A 15,172-nucleotide genomic window follows, 5' to 3' on the forward strand; every position below is an offset into this window, starting at 1 on the left:
TGAGCTCAGGAGCTCAGTGAACACCTTTGCATTGAAGCGGGAGAAACGAAAGCTTGTTGGCAGCACTGAGCTTGCCCTTTCCTTACCTTGAGCCCAGCCGCACCTTATTTTGGGTTTCTGCTGCTTCCTAGTCCTGGGTGGGAACTTTGACAGGAGGTTTGGTGGGGGGGTAGTGGGTTAAAGGCAGTTGGCAGGACATGTGGACTCACTTGAGCAGGATCTCATACTGGCCGGCATGCCAAGGCTGCACGTCCTTTAGAACCAGCGTGAACACGTCCTCATTCTGTAGCACCTCGAAGTGGCCAGCGTCTTTGGACAGGGCTTTGCCGTCGCGCAGCCAGTGCACAGTGGGGAAGGGGTCCCCAGCGATGGCACAGGACATGAGGACACTCTGGCCCAGGGAGGTTGTCACTGAGCGGGGCTTGCTGATGAACCAGGGCTGGGTGCCATCCTGAGGCTCTGGAAGTTGGCAAAGGGTTGAATTAGAGAGGAAGGCCTTTCAGCAGACAGGGTCCACTCAGCTCTCCCTGGTGGTAAACGTCAAAGACTGCCTGCTACCCAAATAACAGCTGGTCCAGAAATCACTCTTATTGCATATACAGTTACAGCACACCCTTCTCATGGCCAATCTGTCCCCTGAGGATAATACAGACAGGATAATATTGTATATCCACAGCAAGGGGAGGTAACCTAGCGCACTGGGCTAGGTGCTAATGATCTACATGAGATGTGTATGATTTTGAGTTGTCGCTTGCTTTATGTGTCCTTCCCTGCTCTCTCTTCTTAAATATAGGTTCTCTAAAGGCAAGGACCCTAACGGGCCACAGCTTGCCTCAAAAACTATCACTGCACTAATGTAACATTGTGTGTTCACGACATTTCAGTAAAAGGGAAAAAAAGCTATCGCTCCCTAATTGTTAAGTGTATCCTAAGATTTCTCTCCTAGCACTCTGTGCAACTTGTCACCAATGACCCAGAGAGGGCAAGGACCTCAGAAGGCTCCAGGGAACAGTGTTGCCACTCAGCCAGAGTCTGGCCTTGGAGGCTGGAATGGGACCAGGGGAACACAGGGGCCATGGGAGAAACCAAGTCAGCTCAATTGGTTTCCTCACCTCCAAACGGCTTTTGGAGGGCCCACTAGGGCAGCACGGATTTCCAACCCCCTCCCCGCCCCCCCGCCTGCCCGTACCCTGGTCAGCCCCGCAGCCTCACCTTGTACCATGAGCACCGCCTGGGTGCGGACTTCTCCGGCGCTGTTCCAGGCTTCACAGGTGTATGTGCCCGTGTCCTCCGGGAACACTTCCTGGATACAAAGGCTGTGCCGAGTGCCTCTCTGCTCAAAGTGGAAGTCCTCCGACTCCTGGATCTCATTCCCATCGTGAAGCCAGATGACCTCAGGGGGCGGGTTCCCTGAGCGGGGGAGATAGGGAAGGCAGACCCGGCAGGAGGTTGGTTCCCTGGGCCCTGTGGCAACTTTGCACTTAATAGTGTGACACTGTACTAAATACTAACCTCTCTATGCCTCAGTTTCCCCATCCGCAAAACATTCTAACCATATCTTCCTCAAAGGTTTGTTGGGAGGATTAAATAAATTAATACAGTCTCCCGGAACAGCCCACTAGAATAGCAGATTAGAGGGGTGCCTGGGTGGCTCAGTTGGTTAAGCGTCCGACTCTTGATTTTGGCTCAGGTCATGATCTCAGGGTTGTGGGATCGAGCCCCGCATCAGGCTCCACGCTAAGTGCGAGTCGGCTTGAAATTCCCTCTCTCCCTCTCCTTCTGCTCCCCCCCAAAATAAATAAATAAATAAAATCTCTAGCAGATTAGAATAGCATCTGGCATGAGGAAAGTGCTCAATGCATATTCATGATAATTATTTAACAACAGATTTGCGGAAACCAGAAAGGATGGGAAGTGAAAAAAGTCAGAATTCAAGCTGCTTGGGAACATGGTAACTGGCTCCCTGGGTGTGAAGCGAATGCATTTCCCGCTCTGCCCTGCCCCGCACAGTGTGTGCACGTCCAGGCAATGCCATGGTGACCTCGCAGTCACTCCTCTGTCGGTTTTCACCAGGAGGAAAAGTCAGCATCTCATTTTTCTGCCATACAAATGTTGGGTCTGAGGGTGGACACGGGCACCAGCTCGCGTGAGTTTCCAAACACAGCTCAGCGTGGATAGCATTTTCAGGTTTTACCAGTCTACTTTCCTTGGTAGATTCTAGCAGTTTGGTGGGGCAGAAAACAATGGCCACCTGTGAGAGTTGCCCCTGCGGTAGCATTGTGCTCTGCTTCCCGACGAGCAAGGCCCCAGGAATGGCTGATGAGGGAGGCTGTGTGGTGTCAGGCTCTCTCAAGGAGAGAGAGAGAGTGGGGTCTGCTTCTGATGGGTTAGCCGGCACGAGTACGGAGGCTAGGAGCAGAACACCTCTGATTTCTGTCAATTCAAGGAGTGTGGACAGGGGAGGCAGCCAGGCCGAGGCCTGGGACCGTCATGGGGCTGCCTCAGGCCTGTAGGAGTTGGGGGTGTGTGGGGATCCCCGAAAGGGGGAGCCCATTGGTTCTCCCACAGCTCATCTTTATTACTTCTGCAGCTCAGGATGAACTAAAGCCCAGGAGAGTGGCCTCCAGGCTGTCAGGGGGACTGATGAGCGGTCAGCAATGAACAGGAAACTCTGGATATGCTTGGGCACAAGCCGGTTTAGTAAGTCTGTGCCAGCAGAGTCCCCAGGCTTCTCTTGTTGGCCTCTAGCTGGAACTGTGACAGTCCCACTGGGCTGCTGGTCACATGCTCTTGTCACCCCACCCTGGTTTTATTTATTTATTTTTTTTTTTTTTAAAGATTTTCTTTCTTTATTTGAGAGAGAGAGCACAAGACGGGGGAGCGGGAGAGGGAGAAGCAGACTTCCCGCCGAGCAGGGAGCCCGATGCGGGACTCGATCCCGGGACTCCAGGACCATGACCTGAGCCGAAGGCAGTCGCTTAACCAACTGAGCCACCCAGGCGCCCCCCCACCCTGGTTTTAGAAGAACCTCTGCTCTTTCTGCTCTATCTTCTCACCTTAAACTTGAATAGAGCAACAAAGTATCTTCCAAGAGCTGGGAAGCTCACATCAGCTGGTTTTGCGCCAGTGTTCAAAATCTTCCAGCTACAGTAGCCCCATTATGTGTCCCCACTAATCCCTACCCTGCTAGCTATGGTCATCTTCTTCCTCTGGACCACCGTGAATTGACCTTGAATCCAGAAAATCCTGCCCAGAGGAAGCAGAAAAGAGGGACCAGCAGGCTCCACTTCTTCAGGTCCGCTGCCTGATGGTCCCCTGCTGACTTTCTGGTGGGGGGATGATCGGAGCAGGACGTGGGGGAGCAAAGCGCACACAGCAACAGCGCCTGTTTTCCCATCTACCCCAAGGAGAGAGATGCAGAGACAGACCTGACACCTGGACTGTCATGGTGACCTGGCTTCCATCCATGACTTTGAGGTCGGAGAGGCCCTGCAGGAAGAGGGGCGCGACCAGCTTGCTGGGAGCCGCGGGCAGAGGGTACCCGCTCTTCCTGTCACTCTTCTTTTCTGTGCGGCAGACAACAGAACGGGGGGCGAACACTCATATATTCATTCGACAAACACAGACTAGAGGACTGCTGGGCACCCAGCTTTGGTGAGGCTTGGACTTCTGCCAGAGGCTGACTGCTAGCAGGTGGGGCATGTGGGGAGGGGCTGGAGATCAGTAGCAACGAGGCAAGGCAAGCCTGTTTCTCTGCTTGGCATGCCAATGCTCTTGCCTGGGAGCCGGGAAAGGGCCAAGCCCAGTTGGGGCTCTGCTTCCTCAGGAGAACTTCAACACCTGCCATCTTAGGAGATTTTTTTTTTTTTTTTTAATTTCACTCACCTTTTTATAAGTGATATGCTCCCATGGCACCAAATTTAAAAAGTACCAAAGACTATGTGTAGTCTCCCTTCCATCCCTGACCTGTGGCTATCAGGCTCCTCTCCCCAGAGGCAACCAATATTCAGTTTCTTGTTCATCTTGCCAGAGATGGTCTATGTATATAACACACAAGCAAATAGCTATACTCTCCCGTTTTCTTCTCTTAAAGAAATGATAGCACACTCTATGCACTGACTGATGTCTTATATTTTCATTTAACAATATACCTTGATGCCTTTCGTAAAACAGAAGTGAAGAGCTTCCTTGTCGTTTTCTATGGCTGTGTGATGCTCTATCACCCTCCCATGAGATTTTAAGTACCTCAAGAAAGCCAAAGACGCCACACTCATGAGAGTGACTCAAATGAAAAAGGCCAGTCTACGGCCATCCCACCCTGAGCGCGCCCGATCTCATCAAATGAAAAAGGCCGGCCATCCCAAGCACTGGTGCGGGCGAGGACGTGGAGCGCCGGGACCTCTCACACGCTGCCGAGCCACACATCGTACACACCCTTCTGAAAACAGCTTGGTACTTTCTTAAAAAGTTAAACATGCATTTGCCATACGATCCAGTCATTCTACCCCTGGGTATTTTACACAGGAGAAATGAAAGCACGCTTCCAGACAAAGACTTGTACACAAACATTCATAGCAGCCTTATTCCTAACGGCCCCAAACTGGAAACAACCCAAATGGCCATCAACAAGTGAATGAATAAAGAGACTGTGCTGTATTTATGCAGTGGGATACGACTTAGTAATAAAAAGAAACAGACTAACAAGAAACACTACAACAGACAAATCTCACAAAAATGACACTGAATAAAAGAAGCCAAAGAAAAAGTATATACTGGATGATTCCATTTATATAAAATTCTAGAAAATGCAAAATCTAGGGATAGCAAGCAGATCTGTGGTTGCCTGGGGCTTATGGAGAAGGATTGTAAAGGGGCATCAGGACACATTTGGGGTTGATGGTGATGCTCATTTCTTAAGATTGTGGTGAAGGTTTCATAGGTGAAGGTTTCAAATTAAACACCATGAATATATGCAGTTTATCGTACATCAATATTATCTTAGTAAAAACTGGGGAAAGAAAGTCTCGAAGGGAGGGAGGAAATATACCAGCTAGTCAAAGACAAAAGCTAGAACCACTCTCTGAGTTCAGGGCTGGCCCACTCACCCTGTTTCAGTTCTCCAGGGAGATGGGGTCACAAATAGGCTTTCTGTTATCCTTGGAATGCTCCCCAAGCTGGGCTTCGACTTGCCTCGTGCGAGCCAGAGGGGAAGGGGCAGCAGAGTGGCTGAGCCAGCGTCACCTTCCCACACAGGACAGCCCTGGTGCAGGACCAGCTCATGGCTGCCCAGTCTCTGATCTTGCCCTTTGCCCTGCGAGCCAGGTGGCTTGGACCTTCAATCATTCCGAGCTTTTTTGTTTTTGTGTTTTGGCAGGGGCAGGGGTAGGGAGGGAGAGGGCTAGGATATCTCTAACTTAAACTCTAAGTTTTGGGGGAAAGGGACTCTGGTATTTTGGGTTCTTATTAGCAAGGGCCACATATACCAGATTTCCAGAAAGCCAGTAGCCATGGGCATACATCTCCATGGTGTTTTATATACCTGAGAAAAATAGAACTCTAAATTGGTACTGAGTTTCTAACTTTTGGCACGCAAAACAAAACTGGGCCCGCTGCAGAGCTCTCCAGGTGTGGCCTCTGGGAGTGAGGACGGGAGAGGCGGAGAAGGCTCAGGATGCTGCAGGGAAACCTCCCGCAAGGCAGGCGCATTGTGAAGGGCATGGAGCCAGGGTACCGTACGGTCCGAGACCAGGGGATGTGCTCTCGCGTCCTGGCCGCCGCCTCCGCCCCAGCCCCCAGCATCGCTGCCTTTGTCAGAGGGGCAGCCAGGCAGACTTTCCCTTGACCCGAGGCCCGGGCGTGGGCTCGGGGAGGTCCAGAACCCAAGTGCAGAGATCTCTTTGCTGTGTCTGGGCTGCAGTGGCCAGGAAAGCAGGCTGCCTCAGGAGAGTTGAGGAATTTCCGGTCCTGCACGGACTGAGGCTTGAGGACAAAATGTTTCTGCCTGTGTAGATTCCCCCCGTTCTGCTCCTCTGCTGCCTCAGCCAGTCCCCAGTTTCAGAGGTCTGTGTAGACGGGCATGCCTATGTGCTGCGGGGACATCAGACCCTCCTTGGAGCTGGCGGCGGCCCCTCCTTGGCCCCTACCCTCTCCCAGGTCTGGCCTCGGGCAAGTCACGGCCTCTCTCTGAAGGCTCAGCGGCCTCACCTGTGTTGAGGGTAGTAACGGTATAATCTCAGGAGTTTTAAAGAGAGAACATATGAACATACTTTGTACGACTGCTCAACACCAACGAGACCTTCCGTGTGAGGCTGACACGGGCGCTGACTCACACCTACCCACTTGGGCTCCATTACTTGTGGGTTATCAGCTGCAAACGAACAGAGATGGGGCCCTCACCCAAGGACTGCAGACTTGTTTGTTTTTTCTTTTGTTTTTTTTACATGACACAAGGCAAATACTGTTAGAAATACAAATGTATTGCTTAAAACTCTCCTGGGATATATGTAAAATAATTTGAGAACAACCTGGCTGCACGCCCTCCAGGAGACAGATGAATGGGATGACTGCTTTGTGGGCGCCTGGCCTGGGAGACATGGAGTCCCCTGGCACCGCCGTCCCAGCCCTGCCCTGTGTTCCCCAGGCCCCGGGCCTGGGAAGAGGGCAAAGGGAAGTGGTTGGGAGTAAGTGTGCAGAATGAACCTGGCCTCAGACCTACAGACTGGGGTCACATGGGATCAGCGTGACTGAGTCCAGGCTAGTGAACGGCTGAGTCATCCCTAGCATTCAACCACCCCAAATTCTTCACAGGGTGAGAAACCAACCAACCCCTCCCACAAACACACTCTGCACTGGGATTAAGGAGCCATGAGGATCTCAGTCTGGGGGCAAGTAGTTTTCTGGAAGCAGCCTGAGAAAAGCAGCCCTCACGAGAATCCTGAGGCCCCAGTCCCAATCCCACCACCCTAGTCTCCCGAGAGGGAGGCCAGGGCGTGCTCAGCTGAAGTGACCTGCGCGAGGTCACAGGGCCAGTCACAGGCAGACCTAGAGCTTGTACCCGGGCCTTCTGATGGCAAGGCCAAGATGTTCTGGAGGCCATCTCTTCCACGGGAAGCAGGCTTCTCTGCTGGCCAACTCTCCACAAGGACAGAGGTCTTATCTGCAGACCCACATCCTAGCCTCTAGCCAGGGGAGAACAGCGAACTCAGAGCAAGGCCAAGCCAGGTAAAAAGGGCAAGATGTGCGTACTGCACTTAATTTCAAAGTCAAACAAATTACTCTGTCTCATCTGTGGCCTATGCACTATGGCATCCGTTTATGCTGGATAAAACAAGAAGACAGATGGAAGGTGGTGCTCTGAACTCACTCGGAGCTCCGGCTGTGTGATCCGAAGAAGCTTCCCAACCCACAGTGTCATCGGGTCTCAATGCTACAGTGTTGGTAAGTGTAACGTCTACATCATCAGTACAATGCATGATAAATGCTGCAGGCTTTTTAGATGATTAAAAGAAGCAACATATGTAAAGCAGCTAGAATAATATCTGGCACATAATAAGTATAAAAATACACGGTTTTTGTTTTTTTTTTTTCCCCTTTCCTAACCCAACTCACTTTTTTGGGTTGGGCCACCTAGATTCCAGCAGGAGCTCTCTGTCAGAGTTTGTGTCCGCGCCCAGGCTCACTAGTGCCCCTAGAGAGCTGCACCTCTGGGCCTGTGCTTTAGCTGTCATCTGGCACAGTCCTGGTCTGAAGCAGGGCGAGGGGGCCAGAGTCTGAGGCAAGAGGGCCCCAGAGGCTCAGGGAACCTGAGCCGCCTTCATGTGGGGAGGGCAGGCACTGGCCATAGCACACAGATGGCAAGGGAGGGGTCCACGGGACCCAGAGACAGATGTGCCACCCTGCTCAAATGGGGCCAGACTAAATATACCCCAGGTTTCCCCACAGCTGTGCTTCCTGCCACTGTGCTGAGACCAAGCCCGGAGAGCGCCCGCTCTCTGAGATCCAGGAAGGGCCGAGCCGCCTGGATGTCCTGGCCCAGAATTAAAGATGGAACGTGAACCCGCCTGTGGTGCCGGTACTTGGTCCCCTGGCCAGTGACTGTATAGTCACTCACAGACACACTCTGTCATTTAACTGAGTAGCTAGCTACTGGGTGCCCTGTTCCATGTGGAGAGAAAGGGAACGGATCAAGCCTGCCTCCGGGGAAAGACAAGACCTGAGATCAAGAATACTTAGGAACAGTTTGTCGACGACAAGTATGATGCCGTATCCATTAAAGCTAGTGACGGGACTGGAGAATGGGGAGGAGCAGGAGAGAGGACGGGGCAGAGAGGGGATGGATGGAGGGAAAAGGAAGGACCTCCCCGCCTACTGACCCTCTGACATTTTCCTCCTTGGCCATTTTTGCTGTTTTGACTCATCAGCAACTGTTTTTGAAGACTCCTGTCACAAACTTCCACATTAACTTCTTGCTTCGGGGAAGCAGAAGTAGCAAACAGAGACCCTGTCAGGGTCCCCAAGCCCAGAGGGGGAAACGCGGGGGCCGAAGCAGCTGCAGGCCTGGCTACTTCGCTGGGTTCGGTGGGCGGCGCCTTACCCCCGAGCACGGCTTTTGTCCACCTGTAAAGTGGAGGTCATTCACAAGGGGAAAGCGGACTTGTGATGGGAAGGAAATAATTGACAAGTCAGCTCTTCTAACCCATTAGTTTTTTTCTGTCAAAACAATGTTCCTCGGGGTGCCTGGGTGGCTCAGTCGTGGGATCGAGCCCCGCGTAGGGCTCCCTGCTCAGCAGGAAGCCTGCTTCTCCTTCTCCCACTCCCCCTGCTTGTGTTCCCTCTCTCGCTGTGTCTCTGTCAAATAATAAATCTTCAAAAAAAAAAAAGTTTCTCGTTAAAAACATTAATTGATGGTTTACAAGACTCACATGAACTGGTATTAACTCAATTATTTTATTTCTGAAAAGCTCTTATTCAGAGAAAGAGCTAAATACCCACACAACAGGTGCACTTTGTTGCCTTTCTCATTAATTCTTATGCAATAACCCGTATAAGCCGTTCCTCAAACCTGGAGACATGAACGAAGCCGTCAGCTTCTCTTGGGCTTGAAATTTAGAAGCATCTGCAGTCTTTGTCCCCGTGGCTGGCTGTGATCTCAGCCCTCCTTCAACACTACAATGATCCTCCCGTTCTTCCCTTCTGGGTCCTTTCTTTCCTGTCCACGGGTTGAGCAGGAAAAACAATTCGGGGTTTCTCCTTAGAAGCGCTTTCTCCACCCTTCTCCTTCTATTAGCCACCCTGATTGGATCTGAACTTGCATTAAATACACGTTTATGCTTTGAGGGGCTTGCCTTAAAAATGGCCCTCTGCAGGCTCCCAGCTCATTTAAAACTTATTTCAGATTAAAACAAGAAATTGTGGGAAAGTGCTTAAACAGAAGACACAGACACATAAACAGAGACAGGGTGTTGGTGGGAAACACCCTACCATCTAAGGAGCCCCCCAAGGACTCTCCCCTACAGAGGGACCCCTGCCTATTGCTGTCAGGGCCATTTACTAAGTCCCACTCTCAGAGCCTCAGGCCCTGTCCAGCAGCAGCTTGCCCGCATCCCTGGATTCACAGGTGACCACCCAATGAAAATGGATGTGGAATGGCTCTCCCCTACTTCCTAACTTCCCCTCTCCTAAAGCTTCTCATGCACAGACACACAGACCTCTTGCAAATGCACAGTTGGAAACCACTGCTGAGCTCTTTTGCTTAGTCATTACACTGCAAAATACCATTCCAACAGCAAATCTGATTCACTCCAAGCCTTGTTAGAGTATGGAAATTCAGTAAATCACCAACTAAAGGGGAGCTCTGGAAGCACAGTCCTCCCTTCTTTCTTTATTTGGTGCTCAAAATCCAGCACGGTCCAGGGATCACAGACTAGCCTCCTTTCCCTACATGCCATGACTGTTGACTCTTGAGGACTCTTCAAAGGAAGCCTACCTCCACCCAGCCCCTTCCTATTTGCAGGGCATTTATGAAAGGTGTAAATCCCCAGTATTTGACTTCTCTTCCAACAAAAGTCTCTCCTAACCAAATAAACCTACTTGGTGATTCAGCAAAACTTCTACTTCTGTGTCATAAAAAGAGCCTTGCTCTGTTGGCTTTTCTTCCCTCCCACTGACTTCTCTAGAACCTAAGAAGCAAATGGGAATAGAAGTGTGCAAGGTATGTCCACAATAGCCAAAATGTGGAAAGAGCCAAGATGTCCATCAACAGATGAATGGATAAAGAAGATGTGGTGTATATATACAATGGAATATTATGCAGCCATCAAAAGGAATGAGATCTTGCCATTTGCAATGACGTGGATGGAACTGGAGGGCGTCATGCTGAGCGAAATAAGTCAATCAGAGAAAGACATGTATCATATGACCTCACTGATACGAGGAATTCTTAATCTCAGGAAACAAACTGAGGGTTGCTGGAGTGGTGAGGGGTGGGAGGGATGGGTGGCTGGGTGATAGACATTGGGGAGGGTATGTGCTATGGTGAGCGCTGTGAATTGTGCAAGATTGTTGAATCACAGATCTGTACCTCTGAAACAAATAATGCAATATATGTTAAGAAAAAAAAAAAGAAGAAGATAGCAGGAGGGGAAGAATGAAGGGGGGAAATCGGAGGGGGAGACGAACCATGAGAGACTATGGACTCTGAAAAACAAACTGAGGGTTCTAGAGAGGAGGGGGGTGGGAGGATGGGTTAGCCTGGTGATGGGTATTAAGGAGGGCACGTTCTGCATGGAGCACTGGGTGTTATGCACAAACAATGAATCATGGAACACTACATCAAAAACTAATGATGTAATGTATGGTGATTAACATAACAATAAAAAAAGAAGTGTGCAAGGAAAAGAACAAAAGGAAAGAGTGACATATGACATTCCCCAAAAGATCTCTGACCAGTAGTGGTAGGGTTGCTGGAGGGGAAGCAGGAATCATTGCAACCACAGCCTTCTGACTGACTCAGAAGTTAACAACCAAACTCTCAACGTAAAGGTACAGTAGCCAAGCTCCCAGTGCTCCCTCCCGATGAGTGCTTGGAAACCACTGTCTCCACCGTATGTGCGTAGCATGGATCATATTCTGCTGTTAGGGACACAAGGCTGTAATTCTGATGGCATTCTTGACCAAGGACTCCAAGCAAGTAAATGACAGATAAGGCCAACAGTGGGCTGGAGAACTAGACAGTTCTGCCTCTCTAATTGTCCAATTAGTAAAACGAGGCCCCAGTTCTATGATATGGACACATATGTACAAACATAAACTCAGAAGTCTTCCTGCAACACGAAGAACCCACATGGTGCACAACCCCGTTTCTGTTGTATTCAAACTATATAAAACTAGAATATTGGTTATAAGATAACACTTATCTGCTTGCCTTCTTAGAATTTAAAAGACTTTTGGGACAGATGTGGTGGGTGGGCTAAGGGTCTTAAGAGACAAAAAAAAATTAAAGCCGATGTTTATCCTTCAATACATTTCTCTTTAGTTAATATAACTATTAGAATTGTTTTCAGTGCTTGTAAGCTTATGGAGGGGAGAGTCCGTACCTGACACCATCGGACAGATTATATAACATCCTAAGTACCTGAGCATAACTTGGGAGAGAGGTGGGGTGGGAAGCTGTCAGGGCTCCCAGCTATCCCACCGAGTGCCTGTCACTAACCTGAGAGTGAACTGGACTTCCACTGATGATCTAAGTTTCATTTTTTTACTCTAGATATCAGTTTCTTAAAAAATTTCCCGACATTTTATGTCCTTAGGTGCCTTTAGGAGGGCCCAGCAAGTCTTCAGTTAAATAAACACCATTAGGCTGAGACACTAAAGTCAAAATGGGCACAGTTAGCAAGTTAGTAGATCTAGTCACTTAAGAATTTTAGCCTTGACAAAGATACTTCAGGGGGAGATAAATTATTCTAGCCTGAGGAAGTCTCTCCCCCACCCCAATGACTCAGTCCAAACACACTGAAATATTTACTCTCCCTTGATCTTCCTGGGCTCTGCAGGAATTTGGATTAATCATCCTTTGGTCTCCATCTTGGGTTGGGTTGGTGGGGAAAGGCTTTCATTGCCTGGTTAACTATTGGGGATTTTTTTAATCCTGGGGTCAGGGGAGGACAGAAGGAATATTTGTTGAGGGACTCTTGAGAGCTAGCTGGTGGGTTTCTTGCATACTCCAACAAGCACTGAGCCCCCAGAGAAGTCAAGAGGTAGAGGGACGCCCTGCTGCACGTCTAGGGAGGCTGCCTACCGCCATGTGCTTTCATCCATTCCCTGAACACCTGCTCACATAGCAGGCCCGGATCCATGTGCAATAATGAGTAAGACACAGTCCCTGCCTGCAGGGAGCTGACAGTCTCACAGAGAAGACAATTAAACAAGCAATTAGAGTGAAATCCCACAGTTAGAATAAAATGTGGGCTACTTCCCTAGTGGCCCTGCCTGAGGTGCCCCTGCCTCTCTCTGAACTCATTCTCACCTTCCTCCAGCCACCCTGGTTATAGGGGCTATTCCTTGAATAGGCTGACCTTGCTCCCAATTTTAGGGCCTTTGCACCTGCTGCCCCTCCCGCCTGGAGCACTCTTTCTCCAGCTCACTGAAGTCTCTGCTCAAAAGTCCCCTCCACCTAGAGCCTTCCTTCACCACACAATGTCCTCACCCATCCTCCAGAAGGATCCTTTCCACCCTTCTCGGTCAGTATTTGATTAAACTAGGTGCTGATTATGGTGTGTCTCCCCATCAGAACGCACGCGCCAGGAAGACAGAGCTTGTCTGTCCTGCTCACTGCGGCCTCCCCAGAATGATGTCTGGCCCAAAGCAGGGGCTCAGTGCAGATTTGCTGGAAAATAAGCACAATGATAAGGGAGGCTCCCAGGGAGGGCTTCCTAAAGGAAATGACATTTGTTGGGGAGAGAGGCAGATTTTGGAGAAAGGGGTTGCAGAGGAGAGGAGACAGAGAAAGCTGGGTGAAGTGGCCGCAGAAATCACATCAGAGTGCTGGGCCAGCGATTTCTGGATGATTGCAAAACCTTGGCAAAAGGCTAACGAGGTGAGAAAGAGCACCCACACCTGGCGTTCTGCGGAGCATCGCTGGGATTCTCCACTGAGTGTGCCTGCAGCACGGCCGCCCTGGAAACGGCCCCCTCCCGGGAAAGCGGACGGCCGGGGCGCCCTGCTCAAGGGCGCCCTCTCGTGGCCACAGCCCCTACAATGGGGTCCTCCTCAGACTCTAGTGTGTGCCGGGTGCCTCCCTCCCTCTAGGATTCTGGGATTCTCGCCCTTACTAAAAGCAAACTAACAGGCACACAGATGGACAGACAACCTCCCACCCACTGTGGCAAAGCTGGTCCTTTGGTAAAACTGCTTAGACTTGGCATTTTGAAAGATTTTACCTTGTGTAAAATTTGGGGGGGGTCCGTTGGACAATCATCACAACCGCACACACTGAGCCCTTCCTCGGTTCTGAGGACATGACGTGTATTTATTAACTTAATCCTCAGTACTGGGGACTGTGACTATCAGTGTCCCCACTGCACAGAAGAGGAAGGCGAGGCCCGGGGGGTGGAATGGCACCCCTGTGGCCAAGCGAGCTGGTGGTGCAGCAGGATGCACTCCCGGCCAGTCTGCTCCACGGCCAGGATGGGACTGGGGCTGGTGCCACACTGAGGGTTAGCGGAAAGGCCAGGCCTTGGGCAGCAATGGAGGGGCCGGAACCATGCTGGGTACAGTAGGAACAAACGTCTCTCCTGAGGTCGCCCCGACCCCTCAGCCGCCCCCACAGACCTGGAGCCCCAGGAGCTGCCAATGAAGTAAGAAAAAGTCCACGGCTGAGGATGGTGCAGGACACGGCCTTGAGCTGCCCGAGCGCCTTGGGGCAGGGAGCCAGGGGGTGTCACTGTGCCAGGCTCAGCCCACCTCGCTCCCGTGCAGACAGCCCAGCCCTGCGGCCCGCACATGCGGCCGCGTCTCTCAGCCTGCTTCACCATTTATGGTATCTGAGCCTCTGTTTGGCCTTCACAGGCCAGCAAATCCCCACACCGGGAGGGAGTTCTCACTCACGCAGGGCTGTTCTCAGAGAAAACCCAAAAGGTTCTGGCAGAGTTCTTGCTGGGGACCTGTTTCGGCTTTAAAACATGCTTGGATGGGCAGTCACCCAGGCCCTACTACTCCCACAGACCTGGGGACAAGGAGGACGCCCCCAAAGACTCCTTGATCCTTCATCTAGGGACCCCCCCCACCGAGGGACTATTAGCTCAGCTGGGTCTCTTTAATCCAATCTAAACCCAGGCAAGTGGGGATAGGCACTGGATTAGCAGGGCCACTGGCTGAAGCTAGCAGGGAGAGAGTCTTGGGCAACAGACCCATCACATGTCACTCTGGCCCTCTTGCCCGTTACTAGGCTTTGGAGTAGGCCACAACGACCTCCAAGGAGAGCCCCCTGTTGGGAAAGTGAGGGCCGCTCCCCTGGCCCAAAAAGATGAAGCTCAGATCTCTTCTTGTTTCATTATCACAATTTCCTGAGGCCCCTTATTGAGCCATGAAAGGAGATCTGTGGGGACAGAGAGGATAGCTACGTCAGCCACAATTCTGGCTGACAGATTCCCAGGGGGCCAGAGTCAGGCTCCCACCTGGGTGTGAACAGCTTCCTGGAAGGAAGAGGAGGCAGGTGAGGACTCCATGCCAGAGCACTTCAGAGAAACGGGGGAGGCCCGGGAGTGTGCCCCTTGTTGGCAGAGAGCGTCACAGAGCCAGCGTCAGCACAAGGGGTGACACTGCCCAGCCTCCAGGGCTCAGGCTCCCCCTCTGGGCCGGTGGATTCACACTCTGGAAAAGGGCAGAGCATAGGAATGAGCACAGGCTTGGAGTCACGAGGATCTGGGTCTGAAAGCCCAGTCTGACTTACCAGCTTGTGTGTTTAGGCAAGTTCCATAAGCTTTCTGAGACCTCCAGACCCTTTCGTCTAAAATAAGGGCAAGCAGGGAGCGCACGGCCCTCCCCACGGCTGTTGAGGTCTAAATGAGAAAGTATTTAGTGCAGTACCCAGCACATGATTTTCCCCTTGCCCTTTTCAGTGAAACCAGGTCCTGTGGCCGCCCAGAAGGCAGCTGCTCACGTTATTGGGAGACTC

At 51.2% G+C, this 15,172-nt stretch overlaps 1 protein-coding gene across 2 annotated transcripts in view; it reads right to left on the reverse strand.

Annotated features, from left to right (window-relative positions):
• The window catches only part of MYLK (myosin light chain kinase), a 111,755-nt gene that overhangs the window by 87,647 nt on the left and 8,936 nt on the right, over nucleotides 1–15,172 (reverse strand). The window contains exons 5-7 of one of the 2 annotated variants that reach the window (XM_032406703.1): nucleotides 3,429–3,566; nucleotides 1,213–1,410; nucleotides 210–459 (exon numbers count right to left, since the gene is read on the reverse strand). In XM_032406703.1, coding sequence (XP_032262594.1) covers nucleotides 210–459; nucleotides 1,213–1,410; nucleotides 3,429–3,566 — 586 coding nt within the window. The remainder of the gene's footprint in view (nucleotides 1–209; nucleotides 460–1,212; nucleotides 1,411–3,428; nucleotides 3,567–15,172) is intronic. The other variant, XM_032406704.1, reaches the window with a different exon arrangement.

This window comes from Phoca vitulina, unplaced genomic scaffold, assembly GCF_004348235.1.
Source record: "Phoca vitulina isolate PV1807 unplaced genomic scaffold, GSC_HSeal_1.0 scaffold8, whole genome shotgun sequence".
NCBI lineage: Eukaryota > Metazoa > Chordata > Mammalia > Carnivora > Phocidae > Phoca > Phoca vitulina.